The sequence below is a fragment of the Xiphophorus maculatus genome, chromosome 14 (assembly GCF_002775205.1).
Source record: "Xiphophorus maculatus strain JP 163 A chromosome 14, X_maculatus-5.0-male, whole genome shotgun sequence".
In the NCBI taxonomy this organism is placed as follows: Eukaryota; Metazoa; Chordata; class Actinopteri; order Cyprinodontiformes; family Poeciliidae; genus Xiphophorus; species Xiphophorus maculatus.
In genome coordinates this window covers 16,950,492-16,971,545 of record NC_036456.1, presented here as the reverse complement: position 1 = coordinate 16,971,545, position 21,054 = coordinate 16,950,492, and the positions used below count along the sequence as shown (strand labels likewise).

Sequence of the window (21,054 nt, the reverse complement as noted above, 5' to 3'; positions counted from 1 at the left end):
AGGTGTTGCCGTTTCGCTGTTACGACCTTTCTCATTTAAACGAGAACATATTCTGGTTTTAATGGAATATAAATGTTGTTATAATGAGCGTTTCTCGTTTTAGTCAGATACTGCTCCTGTATTTATTTCCTACCTCTGGTAGTTAAACGCTTCAGCCAGTGACTGTAGTGATTAGAAAATCGTTAAATTCTGCTTTTATTGATGCTGTTATTTTTGTTGTTAATTTTACAAGGACAGAAAAAGCCATGTGCTAAAATATTAGCAAAGTACATACTTTATTACGGGCACTGATGAACCAAAATGGTATTTCTAATAATAATGCCTGTATAAACTCATTTATTAATAAATAAAAAAGGAACATTCATCCATCCATGAGTCCTACTATTCAAGAAGTACTTGGGAGAGGTAGACTCTCCAAACCTTTATTTAGTCAGTTTAATAAAGCTTGCCTCCCTTTGGAGGAGTCTGTGCTGTTTCCTCTGGGAGACCCCAGATGGGTTGTTTATTATCTGGCTACATACTCTTGTTTTTTTATTTTATTTTATTTTTTTGCTTTTGATGCTGACGGTTTTACAGCGAAAAAGATTGGGTACTATTTTGCTAACGAGTCAGACAACATCGACAGAGTGGAGTGGAGACTTAGACTTTTTCCTCAACGACTTGAAACTTGACTTGGACTAAGAAAAAGGACTTGAGAACGTATTGTTGGATTGCAGTGGTAACGAGGTATATCAAGGCATCCCAGTGACACTTTACAGTTTCTCATGGTGGAGGCTAAGGCATCCGGGAGGCATGATAAATATATAGTCTCTCCAGTGGTTAAGGAGCTGCACCAGATTCTCCTACAAGTTGGAGACAAAAAAAAACTCCTTGGTTGTCGGCCTAAAAACAAGACTCCTGAACAAACTCTAAATTAAACAAACAATAAAGGTCGTTTTGACAACAAGATATGACCCCCAATAACTGATTAATAGTATCTTGCCACTGCAAGGCTATAAACAGGATGTTTTTAGATGGAAGTGGTCACTGAGTTTTGAGCGTCATCAGCAGGTTGCAACTGCAGGTTCCACTTCCACACAGAGAAAATGGAAGAGGATTTTCTTTGGCCACATATCACACTGATGTAGGGGCCAGTGGACATCAGTGCTGTTCCCTGATAAAAGTCCAATTATTCTGACCAGAAATGTTGGGGATGTCAAGGAAAGTGAGTGCTGTAAAACAGTCTGCTTTTGCCAGTTGGGCTTTTAAGCAGGTGTGTCTAATCAACACAAATCTACCCTACACGTTGTGAATTTTACAGTGAGAAGCCCATACTACCTGAAAAACATCACCAATCCAGACATTGTGCCAAATTTCTTCTTAATGGGCGACAATGCTTTAGCCGGTCACATCATTGAGACGGTCACATCATTGGGGAACGGTAGCCGGTAGACTACGGTATGTCAAATGGAGTGGCCTGCTGTTTCCCCATAGTAAGTGGCCTGTACTGCATCTCATAGTTGACCTATGGGATCAGCTGAGTTGATATGTAGAGGCTAGTAACTCTGCACCAAAGACGCTCAATGACCTTAGAGCGGTGCTTCAAGAGGAATGGGATGCCACGCCTCAGCAGACAATAAGTTGACTTGTGAACAGCATGAGACGTCGTCGTCGAGCTGTAATTGATGCTCAAGGGCACATGACGCGTTATTGAAAATTTTTTTGTTGTGGCACACCCACCACTCTTGTTGAATTTTGATTCAAGCTCACAATAGGATGCGTCTACTTAAATGTCCAGCTTTTATGATGTTATATGATTGTAGCTTGAACCTTTTCAATAAATTTCCCCTAGAAGCCAAACATCCCTAACTTTTCGTGAGTGGCGTTAATCAGGAACTTCTAAGATTTTGATGAAGGAAGAGCACAAGTTATAGATTGTCTCACCTGCAACATGTAACCTCCCCTTAGCATTTAAGCTAACATGTAGCTGGTGCTACAGTGGTGTAGCAGGTTTTTGACTGGGTTTAGCTTGAAAAAGCTACTGGAAGGCACCTGCGTCTATATAAAGGTGCTGGTTCCTTGCAAATTAAACTTGCTTTCTCTCTGCTACCTTGATTTCCACTAACTTTTGAGTGAAAGTTAAGAGTAAAGAGACTTTCTGCTTGTGCCCACACAACAGGCCATTGAGACGGTCACCATCAATCATCTGGTGACAGTCGCCTTTATGTGTGAAATCACCCTGCTGTGCTAAATCAGTCCTGCAGCAGCACACATGTCCTGCAGTGTGAACTTGTTGGCCTGCTATGTGTGGTTGGGTGTAATTGTGCCACCCAGCTGTCTGTTGTAATCCTTCTGCGAGCTGAAATGACGGAGGACGACAGATGGCTGTGTGCGCAGAGCTCTGGTTCTCCAAAACACACTTAGAGTGCCGTTCATCCCTCCGGATGACACGCATGTCCGTTACTGATAAAAGTCAGCAATCGTAGCTATTTAAAAACACTGAGCGGATCAGCAGATGGGCCTTCGGATCGGACTAATAAAAGGCTGCCTGTGGTTTCAGGATGGTTTCCAGTGATAAATCTGTGACACTAGAAAATGTCTTGCATCAACTACATTCATCTAACAAGATGAAGTGCAAATCGGCCACAAGTCTGAAGTCTTTACTACGACCCTGGTCCATTTATTTCACTTAGACTCAATTTAGATGTAGTTGTAATTACATATATCTAAACTCCCCTCTTGAAAAAATGTGGAAATTCATAACTTTTAGATGAATTTCTCAATGTGAAACCGCATGATGGATTTGATCCATTTGTTTTTGAGCCCAGTAAGAGACGAGGTCCAGGATGTGCCTGGTTTTAGTTTGTCATCCTGTGGAACCGTGACTGGACCAGGAGTTCACACACTTTAATGAGCTTCCTGCCATCAATCATCTTTAGGCACAAATATTTGTCTTTTTTTTTTTTTGTTAACTTTGACAGAAGACAAAACTACATCAGTTGAAGAACTGAAGCAGATACACTCACTGGCCACTTTATTAGGTACACCCTGCTAGCACCAGGTTGACCCCTTTGCACCTTAATGTCTTCCTTAAAACTTTGTGGCCTGGATTCAATAGAGTGAGTGAACCATTCCTAAGCTTCTGACATCAATCAATCAATCAATCAATCAATCAATCAATCAATCAATCAATCAATCAATCAATCAATCAATCAATCAATCAATCAATCAATCAATCAATCAATCAATCAATGTTTATAGTGCACTTTACTCACCCAAAGTTTCCAAGGTGGTGAACAGGTCCATAAAATAAAACTTTATTTATTTTTTAATAAATTATATATCACTTATAGTTATGTTGTACTAACTAATATTTAACACTTTAAATGGAGTAGGATGTCAATAAAGAAGCAATTTTTCCTTGGAAATCAAAAAATTATATTCTATTCTATGGTCAATGAGAGACAAACACCTACAAACGAGTCTACATTGAACTACTGCACTGACTTGTTTATCAAACTTTTTAAACACTGAAAACGAGTCAGTTTTTCCAAAAATAATCACCTCTTTTTGTTCCACTGATATTTTATCAACATCCAAGTTTTAATGTAATCTAGACAGTTTACCAGATTGTGTACCGAACGATTTCCACTTTCTCTCAATAGGAGTGAAACTTGCAGATGATCTATAAAACTGATGGAAATACATGTCATATTTCACATGTAACAAAAAAAGTTCAGATCCTAAGATGGAGCCATGGGATGCCGGAGCCTCAGAAGAAGAAAACCTATCCAACTGGATGCAAAAAAAAAAACTTCTGCAAGACAAATAGGAGTGAAACCAACTAATAGCTGCTCCCTTATTACCACATTTGGATCAGTCTGTTGGTGTTAAAACATCTTAGACCAACAGAAAATCAAGGCAAAATCTTCTGAGTCTTCAGCTAAAAGCAGTCGTGACAGATTACTGATTGATTAATGGAAAGGAAGAAATCAGGAGGACAGAAAAGAAAAACACAGAGATGGTAATGAGGGAACAAAAACAAAGAAAAGTTGGACACAAGAAAGGATAAAAGAGGGAAAATAATGAGTTAGGAAGGTTCTGCAAGAGGCTGCTCAGACCGGCCGTTACTTCCCGCTGGTGGCTGCAGCAAAACAAACCGGGCCAGAGAGGACTTTTTGTCATGTTTCTGATGTTTTGTTTGTCCTCACATGCAGAAATTATTGCTGTTACACAATCCACATTCTTGATTTAAAGCTGCAATAAGTCTGTCCTGAAATAAACCATAATGAACAAATCATAAATGCTAAACCTAAAAAACAAGAAAAGATCATTCTAATTATTTGTCAAGCTGAAACAGATCATCGAAGTGATTTATATATTGTTTATTCATATGGAGACGTTGTTTGGTCAAACAAATAAATAACAGTGGAAAAGCAATTTTTTTAAATGTGTGAGTGTATTTTGAAAAACCTGCTAGTTTCCATCAAAATGAGGACCAAATTCTTGTAGAAACAGAAAACCCGATGCTGGATATCTACGAAAATTATTAGTTGATCTATTATGTTCATTCTGGCTGCTTCAGCAGTTTATTTAATGTTTTCCTTCTGCTTCATTTGCTGAGCTTTCAGTTCAGACACAGATTCTGCTCGCCAGCTGCCTGATGTTTTCAAAAACACTAAGTCATAAATGCATTTTTGTCTGCAGCTCCTGTTCTTTGTTTCACCACCTTCGAGATCATATTTATGCTCTGCTGAGTGCCTGTGTTAAACCAACACAAAATGATCCTAAATTGAATTGAATTGAATGATTTGAAGCCTACATATGATTTCTTGCTTTCTGTCTAAGAAGTTTCAAACAAATGAGAAACTAATCTTTACTTTATCATCTATGTAAATCTCATTTAACCTAAAATACGCCTTGAGGTAGTCTTACATAAAACAAATTTTTTCCTTTTCCAGGTAAAACTATTCTAAAAAAAAATCTCGCAATCTCAAACCTTTGTCAAATAACCTAACATATATTTCATGAATACAGTAGAAAAGTAGTTTACATATATACAGAATTTTTTTTCTTTTTGCAGTTTCTTTTTTAAAAACGTTCTTTTGTTTCCACTCTGAGAAGACGATGAGTTCGGTTGCTTTTGGAGGGTTTAATGTTTCGTTCTTCTGACGGGTTAGTGAAGCCTCCTAAACTGCTCTCAGGTGAGACGTTTCCATCCAACTGGAATGAGATCTGGACCAAAATCCGTTACAGCAGTAGAAGATGGCTGGACTGAGCGATGGAAACAGTCTGTCAGTTGTCTGCTTCATTGCATCTTACCAGAAACCGATCCACGCACCTGAAAAACATGAAACAAAGTGGTCAGCATGTTCCATTACTTTGGGGGAAAATATGACCAGCCGTGAGTCACCGTATGTCACTCAGGCACCTTCGCCTACATCTGTGCAGGACTTGCTTTCGTCTGCACTGATAAGTCGTCATGCAATATTATTTTTATTGCCCTGATTCCAATGGAAAAACGTAACCTTTAACATAAGATTGTATCTTCAGCAACAACATTTGCTCCTTCTTGGTAGTTTATCTTTTGCCCTCAATTGTGTCATTCATACGTCTTTTTAAGCAAAATCGAAAAATCTCTGGCTTTTGTGCAATTTTGTGCAAATGCAAATTCTAAAAACGCTTCATAGAATTTGATTTCTATTTGCGTCTTTTTCTTTGCTGGTGTTTAAATTCATTCGGAAGCTAATGTTTGTTTTTCACTATGTCCTGATATTCTCTCCTGTAATGCGATCCCATCAATTTGAATACGTGAGAAGGGGAAAAGAAATCGACTTTTTGACAAATAAGAAATAAAAAATGTTTGCACATTTTTTCAACCTCCTCAGAAAAAAATTTTCATATGTATGTGATAAAAAAATTTGCTTGATAAGATTTTTTTAATCATAAGAAATAGCATTCAATGGATAAAAATGTCAGAAAATCATACATTTCTGTCATGGTATGAAGCATGATATTCATGAGAAAAGATTGAAAAAACATGTTGACAAAATGAAAAGACATCTATGGTTAAGCATGTATGTGGATTAAAAAGAAATGCTGAGGTATTTAAAAATATTAACTTTTTTAAATCCTTGTGTGCAAGTATTGGCCTCACCTCCTTCCAGGTCATCTGACAGGAGTATCTCCACGTCCAAAACGCTGAGGTTTTGTTTCCACAACATGCAGCCTGCTCATTATGAAGCCCATCAGTGGAGTGGAAAAGTCTTTGGAGCTCCTCTTGCTCCGAGTCTGATTTTGTTGAGCTTCTTTTTGCTGCACAGACCTTATCTGCCTGTTACGTTCAGGAGGAATGGTCAGTTTCACAGCCATGGCTTTGACAGAGCAGGAATGAATCCTTCACATCAGAGCTTCTTGAAGTTTCGGCCTTTGAATGAAGTCTGTGACACGGTCAGCTAAGTGAAAGAACGGTGTTGGAACAACCCGGATCAAAGTCTTGCGTAGACTAAAGGGTCAGGTTTAAAGGACCTGTTGCTGGAAGGGGCGAATCACATTCTTTGCTTATCTTTTTGACATCCAATCAGTTCTTTGCATTTTGATAGGAGCAATACATGGAAATATGTTTCTCTTTCCCCCCTCACTACGCCACCACGGCGTAGTGGTTTATGCATTAAACCACTACGCTAAAAGTGGTTTAATGCATAAAAATGCACAAAAATTTAATGCATTTAAATTTTTTAAATGCATTAAAAAAAATTTTAATGCATTTTTTTATGCATTAAAAATTTAATATGCATTAATATTTTTAATGCATATTAAAAATTATGCATTTTTAATACATTCCTGCAGAGACAGACAGCTGCAAACAAACAGCAAATGACAAAATACACTGTAAATATACAAATGATGTAAAGTCCAAAACACAAAAAAAGGGATTTTGGAAAAAAAATCACTCTGCAATAAACCCCCCAAAGACTTAGGCCATTATTTTAGGAAGTGATATAGTGCTCTTACAAAATAAAAAAATGTTGCAATCACAGGAAGTGGTAGCAAAAACCTCCAATCAACAGAACAAAAGTGCTGTTCTAAAAACATAAATAAATGCATCATTCTGCTTTAACTGTAAAATATGTGTTGCAAATCCTTTTGGCTCATAAAGGCCAAGGGATCAACGGTCACAGTCTTGTGTTTATTGACTATGTTGACGCAATCGTTACTCTCCAAGTTCGTCACACAAGCACCAATAAAATTCTTTGTTGTTCTGCTTGTGTTGGTGTGACTGAACATGAATGTATCCAGGGTTTATAATCCAGTACAGCCAGCATACGAACAGATTCATTAACCCTTGCAGAAACATTCTCCAGACAGCAGAATAGTTTTCTGAGGCCATTATCATCCCCAATGCTCCCACTTCAGGTACCAGGGTACAAACAACTTACAAGGGTAGATAGTTACCCTCAGAGAAACCCTGGTATGGAGGTAGTTTTGGATCGGAGTTGTAGGCGAACACTGCCAGGCATTTTAAATTGAAAGTATTTTTCAGAATTAAAACACTACCACAACAGACATATGTTACTAACCTTGGTTTAAACTCTCCAATAGATTTTAAATTACTGGCATATTTTTATAGCCATCTGGGAGAAAAGAGGGAAAACTTCCTAAGAAAGTGATATTTTAGGCTTGTTTTTCAGGCACCAAAGAAAAACAATCACAATTTTTGGATTATTAACGGATTCTTCAGAAGCAATTCACAGCTTTGTTTAGTAAATATGTGCGAATGTTACAAATTTCTTTCACTCAAGTAATTATCATTCAGTTTCACAGTGTAGGCACCTTGTAGGAACACTTTGGTCGACATTGCCAACATGGGAGCGCATCGCAGCGAGTTACCATTCAGCTTCAATGATTGCATTGCTCTTCACTCCAGTGGAAACATTTACCAACACTCAGCACGTTATTTTCAAATCAAGTTCACCAAATGTTCTCCAAAGAGGAAAAGGCGTTCAAAGACAGACGCATGCGTCAATGAAGAAGGTGCCGGGTATCATTATGAGACGTTAAAACATGAGAGAAACAGAGCATGAATGCAAAAGGATGTGATGACAGTGCCAGGAAAGCTTTTCATCCATCAAAAAAACTAGCCTTTTTTTGTTTTGTTTTACTCCCAAACTCCCTCAGGGCTTCTCGCTCCTGTTTCAGATGAGAAGTGGTGGGAGTCGAAGGATTTGCCCACTCTCGTCTCCATGTTCGCAAGGCCGACTGCACCCGGGAGTGGGAGCAGTAAATCAAGTTGAGGGAAAGCTGGCAGCCAAAGCAGGAGAAGATATCTGGTTATATCTTCAAAGGGTGCCAGAGGAAGAACATTAGATAACTAAATAGTCCACCAAGAACGAAAGAAAGTGGAGTTTCAGTTTTATTTTTTCTCATTGAGCTGCTGAAAGGGATTCTCTCTGAGTTTTGGATCCGGTAGAGTTCTGCAAAAACGCAAAATCTTACCAAGTATTTTTGGTCTAGTTGCTTGTGCAAATATCTTGGTTCACTTGAAATAAGACAAAACTAACTTGTAAGTAACTGTTCAGCAAGATAGAGGTGATTTTTTAAAGAGAATAATTACTTAATAATGGTTAAAAAAAATGCTACTTTCACAGGCAGATTCTTTCACTTATCACAAGACATTTTCCCACGTTATAAATGAAATAATCTGCCAGTGGAACTTGTGCTTTTTAATCTATGTGAAGGAACCATTGACTTAAGACAAGCTCCTATATCTTTGTTAAAAGTTGGTTTTGTCTTATTTCAAGTTTACTAAGATGTTTGCACAAGAGACTACAGCAGAAACACTTGGCAGCATATTGTTTTTGCTTTTGCAAAAACAAAATGCTTTGCTTTAGTTCTTAGTTGTTGCCTCCGATTTGACCGTCCAAAATGAACATTTCCGATAAATCTTACTTTTATTCATCTTAGAATTCTAAAATTGCTGCAATCTGTGACAGAAGTCTTCAAAATCATGCTGTTTTTTTCATTTTACGAAAAAAATCCTAATTTTTAGTGGGTTATTACAAGATTCCTAAAATATTAAAACAATAAAGTATTTTCTCTTCAGGTTATATTCAGACACCAACTAACATGAACAAATTATGTGTTTTTATCCTATTATCATTTAGCAGCTGGGAATATGAGCATTTGCACTCGTGTTGCAGAGTAAATGTTACTCATTTTTTCCCAGTTGGTACCCAGACTGCGGAAACTGGCACAGCGCAGGCTCAATTATAATATCAGGTTAGATGTTATTTCTGTTGATTATCTGCTTTTGAAGAACCAACCTTCCCCTCCAAGTTCACTTCCTCTCCTCCTCCCGGATGAAAAGTTTCTCTTTGATATCCGACTCGCCTCTGAGGTTAATGAATGAGCGGCCTGGTGCCCTGTTTAACGTTTACCCTGGCTCTTTGGGGCACTGACGCACACACACACACTCGGGGTGGCTGTAAGAGAAAGTTCCTGGTATTTTTTTTTTTCTAGCATTTTTCATTTCAATTACTGAAAACCAAATACCAATAAGCAGAAATCAAAATGTGGAATTTTTGTTCCTACGGATTATTAAGTGTGTGGTTTCTTTTTAAACGACTCGCTGACTTCCAAGCTAACTAATCTAAAATCATTCACTTAAAAAAAATAGTTACTTAATTTTAATTGGAATCAAGGCAGAAATGTACTTGTCTCCATGTTTGAATGGTTCAGTGGTAGCTTTGTTGCTTTACTGTGCGATTTTCTTGAGTCGTCTTTTTGTTCTGACCACATTCACACACTGTGCTTTCGGGGTCAGATAGACGACTGAAAATGTGTGAAAAAGCAGTCAAACTTTAAGGAGGAATTGTGAACGATTGTCATAAAACCTCAACAACTGTTGATCGAAACCACTTTAAAAGATCTGAAAAAGTCTGGCTCATTGGAAGCAAAATATAAAGAAATTATGGGTAGTTTAAAACGTAAAGCAACCCTTTCTTGTTGTACTGAAGCCTGGAGTCAATAAGTTTATTGGCTGCTGTTTATTCGCCTGCTCTCTGAGAAATAGCCACAGCCTTTCAGTGTAGGTTTTTTGGTCACAAATCAAATAGTACGAGCCATTTTGTTGCCACTTTGGCTTTGTGCATTGACGTTCTGTCATGCAGAGGAAAACATGACCACGGACAAATTGCGTCTGGATTTTTGGGACAAGTTGTTCCTTTTGATTTTCCTCTTTATTCATGGTGGAGTTCTCGAACAAAATTGTGAATAAGCCCACTTTTTTAGATGAGCAGGAACCTCGGGGGACGGATTGGACGTGGATGCTTTACAGCTGACGCCTGCCTTTTTTTCTCCAGACGCGATGATATGATTTTCCTTTCTCTTCCTGCAGATTTGAGTCGATCCTTGAAGGTTTCCTTCGTCGTCGGGTGACTTCTTGCTGAACTTCCTGTCACCAAGAAGCCGAAACTCTGCATTAACATATTCTGGTGCTTTCTGGACTTCCTGTCATTCTCACTCTCTCCTTTTTAATAATCCATAAAACCTTTTTTACAGCACTTTTATTTTATTTTTTTTTTACATTTTAATGCAAACTGATGGTGGCTGGATTGCTAACACAAGTGCATCTGTTCCTCTCAGGCAATCAATCTGATAATTGGATCGATGAACTGTTTCCAGCTGGACTCATTCATGTGCACTGACTCTGCTGAAGTGAAGTTACCTTTTAATTTTTGGCAAAGCTGCATAATGCATGCGATCACCTCCAGTGACACTTCACCTCAAAAACTGAAGTTGCAAAGACATTTAGATTTAATGTTTGTGCTTCTGCCAAATCCTTTGGCTACGACTGTAGATCTGAAACTTCTGCTCAGATTTGCATGAGCAAATAATTTCTGATTCAGTGGGTTTGGCACCAAACAGCCCACTTGTTTCCTTAACAAAATGTATTTCATTTTTCTGTTTGGTTTTTAAATCCCATTAATATCCCTTGTGTATTGTTTTAAGGAATATAAATGTGATCTCAAGAAACTAAAAAGCAGATTTTTTTCTCTCTCTGCTCATCAGTAAAAGGGTTATGAGAACTTTTCAAAGTTGGGTTATGTTCACCTCACCCAGAGCTCAAGTAAGCCTTGAGCAAAGACATCTGGTCAGCCAGGCTGGTTTCAGAACGGCTCCGCTGACAAACATAAGCTGGATTTCTTCTAATGTTTGCACGCTTGACTTAAATTAGCTCTATCTGGCTTCTGGTTGTGCAACATTTTTCCTTTCAGCATCCGTAGCAGAGAAGACAAACATTGCTGCTATGTTGCTGATGTCTTCAGGGGTATTCATTACTTATTCAGAAATTCAGTAGTAGTTTTGAGTTTGATTTGAAAAAACCACAACAACAAACGTTTCTCTTCATTGTTGTTTTGTTTCCCTTGGTGCATAGTTTTGAGATTGTCGAGTCCCATTTGGGGAAAACTTGTATTTCGCTTCTGTCGGTGTGTTTTACTGCTTTCTCACAAGTATAGGGTGAATTTTCCCATCATTCCTCACTGATTTGGAGACCCCACATGCAGCCTGTGATTTGTTATATGCAGTCTGGTGTAAAACATTTTCTTTATTAATCACCAGAAACACTTTAAATAAAACGTTACATGTGGTCCCACAGTATTTGGTCACCCTAATGCACCAACACATTACAATTCGTCAGCTGAGGCTTTTGCCCAAATTCTGCTCGATTACATGTTGTTGGAGAAACCTCAGCAGTTTAATTCACTGAAGTTAGGAAGGAATGATTGTAATTTTTAGGCCAGATTTAAAGTCTTATTTAAAGTTTTGTGAAGCTGGGGTCGGGTTTTGCAGCAGTTGCCAAACAACACTTTTTTCTTTTGCTTTGTGATAAATCTACCATGTGAAGAGCAGAAAGTCTCTGTTTTATGCTGCCTTGGAGGCACACAGTCGACCCGCGTCGTTGCAGGTTGTTTATGAGCGGCGGAGAGCAGCTCAGCGCTCCTGCACCGTCAGTTTGTGCAGCTTTGAGAATGCGGGGCCTGCTGCGCCGCAAATGGGCCCTATCCAAGATCCGACCCACCACCCATCCCTGAAGATGGGGATTTCTGTGATATTCCTTGCCAAGTGGGGGCGATGAAGAGAATCCACCAAATACTCAGGACATTTTAATTAACTGATTTATTTAAATTTACACTCAAAAGAAAAGAGTTTCATTCGTGTGGTGCATAAAAAATAAACGATTTTCACATGAAAAATGTTCCCACTTCCACTAACCAGAAGGAGTGTCGTGACATAACTCTTTTTAAATTTCCAAATACGATTCTGATATTGCAGCTTTGAGCATTTGCTGATACCGATATTAACCCAATGCGATATCACCATGAATCAAAAACACTTTTATTGCTTATTTTGTAGTGTGGATTGTTAGAAAAGGCTTAATCAAGTGATCAGAGAACAATAGTTAACAACAATATAGAACAACTGAGCCGTTTATTATTAACCAATAATAATAAATGGGTGGGATAAAAGCACTGTTGGATAGAAAAGCTGGGGCGGACTAAATGCTGGAGTGGAGCACTTCTATCTGAGATTTTAGATGAACTTGACATAATCTGATACTTGTTTTGTGACTTACGTATATGTCTGATATAAATATCGGATAAGCTCGATCTGTAAATTGGTACAACGTGAGGAAGATAGTCACTTACTTGTGGTCATTTATAGGAATCAACACACATCTATTTTATTTGGATCTCCTTTTCTCCTTATTTTAAAGTGTTTCTAGTAAATTGTTTAGTTTTTTTTGTCATGCCATATTTATACAGAGGGGCTATTTCAGTGTTTATCCAACATATTACTTTTTCTGTAATTAATAGAAATGAATAAGATGCCAATATTTCCGCATTGTGTGTTGATATAAATGATTTATGTGACTGTCTTTGTGTTTCAGGTTGCCGTGTGGGCGGGTGACGGGGACGCCGTCTTCATCAGGGAATACACTCTGATCCGAAGAGATCACCTTTCAGAAGAGCCTCTCCCCGTTGGTGGCCAGAAACCAGAGGACCCAGTAAGTTCACCACTAACTTTTAATTTTCTGCAAATAATCAGTTAATTAATCAGACACTATCATGAGTTTTTAAATGATTACTTTATGGCTAAAGTAATCATTTTAGTCAGCTCATAAATCTGTTGCAATGTGCTTATGTAACTCTCCACACCAAAAGAGTGAGGGGGAAAAAAACAATATTTATGTAACACCTCAGTAATGAGCGCCAGTGAACAATGATTGTGAGGCTCTGACTTGATGCAACGCCTGGGTAGTTACAGGCGTTACTCCCTTGTCATGTTTGCATTGATGACATGCAAATCGTTTTCTTAAGCCATGATGTTTCATTTAATCATTCGCTGTAACTACACATGTGAACCTCTGTGGAGCCAAGCCAGCTTGCTGCTTCAACATGCTGTCCATTTGTGACCTCTGCAGAGGAGACTGGAAAGTCCTGTCTGAGCGTCTTTCACCCTCTCTAGTTTTCTTTTATTAAATTATATTTCACTTCTTTTTCCAAGTCTTTTTTAAATGAGTTTTCCAAATGAAACACTACAGGGTTCCTTTATTGGCTTGAATGGATCATTGACCAGATGTAAAAGTATGTAAACAGCACACAAGAGTGTGGAAAAATATTTTTATTTCTTGTTTATCCTGTCCAGTTTTTGTATCCTCCTTGTGTACTTGTTTGTTTCTATCCTTTCTTCCTTTTACACTTTGTTCCTTTCCCTCCTTTCTTTGCTGTGTCCTACATCCCTCCCTTTGTTTTGTTCTTTCTTGTTTCCTTCTTCTCCTTCCTTGTTGTGTAGTATTTATATTCCTTCATTCCCTGAATACTTTGTGTGATTCTGTTTGATTTTTTTGTTTTTTATTGTTTCTTCCTTGCTTCCTTGCTCATCTCCTTTCTTCCTTGAGTTATTACTGCTTGTGCAGGTATTTCTGCTTCCAAAACTCCATTTCCTTACCAACATTTTTGATATGCTCAACAAAAATAATCAGTGAATAAGTGAACACTGGACCGCAAACTGCTGTGGGCCCGCTGTACTCTGCAAAGTTTAGAGTGAAAAAGTTTGGAATTTGGAAATTAACACAGAGGACTACAGTTCTTTCTACCATTATCCCAACATCTTTAACAGTCAGTTCTCTTTGTTCAAATCTAAATGCATTTTGATCCGGTTCTCGGTGTATTCAGCTCAGTACTTTGTGTTGTCTACATGTGAACAGGTCCGAGAACATCTCTCTGTAAAAGTTCAACTGTTTTCCTCAGTTCTGTGAGTCACTTTAATGGTTGAAATCACCAAGTAGAGCCAGGATATTACGGGTTTTTGCAGTTAAGTGGCTGCTAATGACAGCTATTAGAGTCACTCTGTACTAATGAGTAGCGGCCCAGCGTGAGGACACGTTTTTGGTCGGCCTGCCTCTGCATGTTTCATAGACTGGAGGTTGCATCATCTTGCAGAGCGATTTTGTTTTGACACATTTTCTCCCTCTTATCTTTTCATAAGATTCTGGATGATTTGTTCATGCAGAATCCACCACCCGTCTGAAAGTCAAGAAACCCAGTTTCACTGTCTTTACACGCCTAATTGCACATCAAGCAGTAACTGTCAGGGTGTGTTTTTCTTTTCTTTTTTTTTATTTTGGTAGGATTCAGGATGAACAAAAGCTGGGGGGTTTCTGCTGCTGGAATAGAGGCAGGGCTGGGATTAATAGAGGTCATGGTGGTGAGAAGAGGGAGCACTTAGTGGCCATGGCAGCAGCAGCAGCAGCAGGAGGGTCTGAGTTGCTCAGCTGCAAACTGACTTGGCAGCCGTGTTTTGCAACAACAGGTGGAAAGGGCATTGACTTCACACAATTAAACACATAATTTATCATTTTTAAAATGCCATGTACGTTAGCCGCTGCAAAGATGGGATTATTTGAGTTGCAGCGGGTTTTTCAACACATACTTTTGTAATCTAAAGGCATTTAGATTTCTGGGCATTTTATTTCATAATACTGAACAAGTGTGCAGTACTTTTGCAAGATTAACAAATCTACCTCTGGAATATGACCATGATGTTGCACATTTCTTCCAAAAAGCATGCATAAGCATATGCACCTGTGAAGTAATTGTTTAGAAAAATAGAAATATGGACTCTTCCCCCCCCCCCCCCCCCCCCCCCACCAGATTCATAATTAAAAACAGGGAACTCCCATCAGAAAGTGTTAATTGCAAAGAAAGAAATGGTATGTGAATTCTGTTAGATCAATATGGAGAGGTTTAGAAAGACAGTACGATATGATTTCTAGTGTTTTATGTGCAGTGCTGATCAGGAATGCATAGATGCTCATACATGTGAATGTCACATGGACTTTCATTTTTACGTGGTGAGCTGATAAGGCAGCCAACAGCTTCAGTGAGCAGTAAAAAATGATCTGGATGCACATATTTTGGAATTAGTATTTTTTTTCTAATGCACACGATGACTAGGTAAGCAGAGTTTTGTTAAGTGGGGCCGTTCATACACAGGAAAACGTCAAACTGTTTTACAGGGAAGAAATGAAAAGAAACACCAAAAATGCAAAATGAACGTCCAAAACAATAAGCATTATAATGTAAGCAATTAATATGATGTAATGGAATCATAGAGCAGTTCAATAAAAGCCACACATGATCTTTGATTCATTGATTTACAGTGCCTAATAAAGTATTTACCATCTTATGTATTTTACCCTTTTTTTGTTTACAAATAAATCATAATAAACAAAATTTTTCTTTTCTGAGAGAAAGTTTTACAAAGAAAACTTTAAAGTCAGAGTGAAAATGGATTTCTACAAATAAAAATCTGTAACATAAAATAATTGACTACACAAATATTCACAAATAGTCATGTGACTGACCTAAGACAACAGACAGTGACGTCATAACCCCTTCCCTCTTCATCACTTCAGTATCACTTTATTATTTTTGCCTTGCATCCAGGTGAAAAACATTTAAAAAAAAACACACAGAAATAAAAAATAAGGGAAGACATCTGATGCCTGATCGTGATACTGGAAACCAGCTGATGCCGATTAGGTTAAGTGAGAGCGTTTTAGGTGTAATGGAATCACAAGTGGTGTCTTTTTGACTTTTTAACTTCTGCAGGTTTTTGTATTGTGGTTGGCGTCCAAACTGGTTTAACTGTGTCTTTGGGAGGTTAAGATTTTTTATTTATTTTTTTGCCAAGAGACAATGCCTTTGCTTTTTGAAAGCACTAAAGAGGAATGCATTGAATTAGGAGAATTTGCCTTCCAGGCTTGCTTATTTTGGTTCTCAGACTCGTGTTTGATGCATATGAAAACAGCATGGAGGTGCAGGCATTAAAAAAGTGCTGAGCGCTGGTGAATGTGGTGTAAAGCCATGTGGCTTTGGATTGGGGGATCATTCTCTCACCCCCGTGTTTGTTCCAGCAGCATATGTGTTCAGTAAATCTTTGGCCCATACCGTGGCACCGCGAATATCTCCCACTGCTTGATGTGGTTTCACAGCAGTGCACTGTGGGTACTGGAGCGGTGCTGCTGAGGTAAAGTAGATGGGGACGGGACCTCACCACAACACCCACATTACAAACATGAGTGTGCGTAAACCATTCCGCTGGCCGTGTGTTTGTTACTGGCTACCACTTCATGCATATTTGCAGGAGAGCTGCATATCATGTAATCCCAGATTTGTTTCTGTTTGCTTGCTGACATCTGCATGTATTGCGCTGTGTTATTCAGAAGTGCATGTGTTAGTGATTTCAGGGCCTTTAGCGTTCAGCGGTCCCACATGCCACCAAATCCTGACTTTGATTAAAGGAGAAACTTTCATCCTTCATTGTTTTTCTCCTCATCTTCTGTTATATCTGTTCCTCGTTGGCATGTGAAAGCATGCAAACAGTTGCTGGGTGAGTGACTGATTTCTGATTGCTTACATTTCTGGTCCTCCACTGCAGATGTTCCCCTCTGCGTCTGGCATGTACTCATTCACAGGCGCAAACAGACAGAGATGGTCTAGAGCCAGAAAGTATTTGCTTTGCGTTTTGGCAACGCACCAACTAATTGGTTCTTAGTGGAGGTGATTGTTACTGTCAGGCCCCTTTTTTTTTGTTATTTTCTGGCTTAGTATGTGTGGTTGGGCATGTCATGGAGATCATTCAAGGCACTTGTTATGAGTGTGGTTTCAATCTGGCTGAATTAGGGCTTTGTAAGCAAAATTAAATTTCACCGCAGTTTTCAAAACAAAGCTATTGCAGCAAATTTATAACATTTCAATCTGACAAGTTCTTATTTTGGATATGCAACATACTGCTCCTCTTTGTCTTTTGCAGCTTGAAACATTTTCCGCCAGCTTCCAAGTAAATATCATGGAAATGTTGTTTTCCGTTGCGTGGGGCGAGATAAAATCTACAGGGAGGTGCTTACTGCCTTTGATAACTGATGTAGTTCCCAAATGTAAGCTTTTTGCAAAAATCCACAGAGTTCACTCTGTTCAGACAGTCAGGAGCAAGTAGTCAGTCTGCAAGTGTTAATCTCCGTTACTGCATTAATTACCTGTTGCTGACAGATTCCCTACCACCCATACAGAGCAGAGTTGAGGCGAAGCACTGGAGAAGCTCCAGTAAAACTGGTATTTTCTACTCAATGTGGGCTCAGATTATTCTGCCTTCTGGATACGTACAGCGCTGGAGGAGAACATGTGTTTCTGTTGCCTCACCAAGACTGAACAGCTGTAACCAGTGCGAGTGTTGGGCAATATTTATTTTATGTACTGTTAGCCATTCTTCACAAAACATTTTGACATAATTTATTGTTGCATAATCAAAAAGGCTTATGAAACAATATAATTTGAGGCATTTTAAAATCTTTTATTTTCTCCACTCTCATTTCTTAAATTGAGAAATAAAATTGAGAGTAAAATGCATGCATTGCATTGTTTCCTTTGAATGTTAAGTGTGTTGGTTCTTCTGTGGACACAGCAGAGTGAAAACTTTCCAGATGAAAGCTGCTTTCATTCTACCCCACACCCATCCTCTCTTCTTTTCACCCTTTTCTCCTTGTACTTCTCTTCTTTTTTATGTTCTACAACTCTTCCTCAAATTCCTTCCTTCCTTCCTTGTTTCCTACTTTTCTTCTCTCCTTTTATCCTTCCTTTTTTCCTCCATTCCTACACCACATTGGTGCAGTAATTCATGGAAAGTCAACTTTATTTGTATGGCACGTTTCAGCAGCAAGGCAGTTCAAGGTGCTTTACATCATAAAAATATAACACAATTAATAAGCAAAACAAACAAACAAACAAACAAAAAAAACATTACATTACATTGGCAGATTAACGAGAAGTAATGAAAAGTTGTAATCTAGACCAGAATTAATCAATGTTTGAGTTATTATTAATCAAATGCAGCTGTAAACAAGTGGGTTTTTAGCCTTGTGGTACTGGCTCCCGGACGAGCCCCCATTTGTCACGCCTGGCTCAAAGGTGATGAGAAAAAACAATGTAGGTCCAGAGACCAACCAATCAGATCAATAACTGGCAGGACATCAGCTTTAAGCACCAACCCATCCTCCTGCTTCCTGAAAAGAAGAAGAAAAATGGTTACACCTAGTGCACTGAATGGGATCATCATGCTTGATTTAAAGCAACTCAGTGTTTTGGCAGTTTTGCAGTTTTCTGGAAGTTTGTTCCAGATTAGTGGAAAAAACAAGTGCTGTTTTTCCATGTCTGGTTCCGATTCTCAGGATGCAGAGTAGATCACAAGTTACTGAGTGGTCTGCAGTAAGTCTTTCTCTAAGCTGCATTTTCTTGGGAAGTTTTAAGGCTTTCACATCAACTTGTTTGTTTTCTCAGAACCTACAAAACAGTAAAATAAGGATTTTATCTAAACATGGTGTTAAACTCATCAGTGCATTGTCAGCACCAACCACTGCAAACCCGTGTATGCACTCCCGAATATGAAAAAATAAAATCAGGAGCATGAATTTGTGCAGACTCCACATCAAATGCTTTCACAAGCTTTAACCCCCAGCTCCGCTCTTACTCACAAACGTTTTCTGCTCCCAAGGAGCCTTGTGAGAGAATGTAATCCGTTCACAAACCACAAAATTGAAAAATGACCCCTGACTCTCTTCCAAACTGAAAAGTGAACAATGCTTGCAACACAAGTCGGTACACTAAGACCAAATCTTTATACAAGACAGAGGTAAGCCATTGAACTGAAACAAGCATAATTTAAGGATCTCTTGAGGTCATGTTCAGCTCTCCTGTAAACACTCCCTTACTTACACTTGAATTTGCAACAGGTCATAAAACGCTGCGGACGGAAGGCATGCAAAATCCTTTCGCTTTCAACTCGGCACAAGTCCAGACTGATGTTAGCAGATCAGGTAGAGGTGTGCCAATTTGATCTCTGATCAGTTAAGATTGCATGAATTAAATAACTCTGTTGTGCATGATTTTCCCATAACTATTGAAGGAGCTGCTGCTTACCCAACAAACATAAACTGAGGATGATTAATATGTGCAACTAGAGATGAACATAACTGTTATTACGGCTGTACAAATAAAACTTCCCAAGCAACTGCTTTTCATTAAACTTACACAGGAAGTAAAACCATAAAGTCGGTTCCTTTCAGTTAATGACCTTTGGTTTTATGCCAGCTGGAGTTGCAAGACATTTATGGAAGGAAATCACAGTCATCACAAAGACAGCACCTTCTAAGGCTTCACGATTTATGCTTAGACAGAGGCAGAGCAAGAATTTGAAAGCCTTCACATTAAATGTCTAAATCCACAAATAATGTGCATGTGACGTTGCTGTCTTTGTTTTACCTAGCAAGGTGGAGGAAGTGTGGGTGGTGAGTGGGGCGGGAAGATTAAATTTTTGGAATATTTGGATTTTATTCTACCAATGCACTCCTTGGGTTTTCATGGTTTAAAGTGATGCATGTCTAAGGATGATCCTTTTGTTGTTTTGTTTGAATATTGAGGATAAACATAATGTCTGAATGGGTCTAAATTACTTGGACAAGGTGTAGCAATAATCCTGTCCTTGAGAGTCATAAACCAGCCCAGTTACTTGTTTGTTTTTTTTTATAAAAGGAATCAGGCAAATATGACCTAGATCCAATTATTATTATTAGCCGATATACATCCCACTTTTTTATGACGGTCTAAACAACCCAATTAAAAATGTTTTCATCTCACAAAAAAAATCAGATTTCTGCCACTTCTGTAGACAGAACTAAATATCATAATGTATCCAATAGTTTCTCATCTGCAGTCAGTCATGTCGTATTTTCTTTGACTTTCATGTCATTGACGGGAAACATTTCATGATTCTGCACCAGAAGAAGACAGACGGGATAAATCTGTATGTAAACAAATCTGAAATTATAAAGGAAGTTTATGTCACTGAATAGACGCCACCACTCCTGGTCCAACTACACATCCAAACAGACTTCTCTACAGGAGTTGCAGTCAATGCTCCACAAAAAGCCATTAGTATTAGCTGTACTTTCTTTTTTATTAGCTTCTTTTGTCTTGCTATGATCTTGTGGCAATACTTTTGGGTCCAGTTGATGAATAACTTTAAAATCAATCCATAGGTGGGAGCATCCACATCAACGTCACACAGCTGCACAATAATGTTATGAATGACCAAGCAAAAAAAGGGGGATTTCAGCAAAAGGGCTACGTGCGGCTTTGCTCGATTTGCTGTACCGGGGTTTTGGGGTGTTGAGCGATCTGTTGGCTGCTGGATGGTGATTGTGTTATGGGGATGCTGTGGATTTTTTGAGGGTATTTGATGTAAGATTGGCCCATAGGAGCCTGTTCAGCCTGGGCTATGGTATTGGCCTGTTTTCAATGCTGTGTCTCAAGTTGCAATTTTATTCCATGTCTGCAACCTTGGCAGGCCTCACCCAGACAAACTCCCTTTTGTTTTCACATCTCTGTCCCTCTCATTTTTGTCACTTTATAATTGTCATAGTCATTAATTCAACATCGTCACCAATAAGAGCAA

At 38.6% G+C, this 21,054-nt stretch overlaps 1 protein-coding gene and 1 long non-coding RNA gene across 4 annotated transcripts in view; one reads left to right on the top strand and one right to left on the bottom strand.

Moving 5' to 3' along the window:
- The window catches only part of adamtsl1 (ADAMTS like 1), a 104,742-nt gene that overhangs the window by 28,873 nt on the left and 54,815 nt on the right, over positions 1-21,054 (top strand). For all 3 annotated transcript variants that reach the window (XM_023346503.1, XM_023346504.1, XM_014468954.2), the window contains one exon: positions 12,932-13,048. In XM_023346503.1, the coding sequence (XP_023202271.1) occupies positions 12,932-13,048 (117 nt within the window). The remainder of the gene's footprint in view (positions 1-12,931; positions 13,049-21,054) is intronic.
- On the bottom strand, positions 4,350-6,484 carry LOC111611004. Its single transcript, XR_002753854.1, has 2 exons — positions 6,137-6,484; positions 4,350-5,320 (listed from the first exon to the last, which is right to left on the bottom strand). It is a non-coding gene; the product is annotated as an uncharacterized LOC111611004 (long non-coding RNA).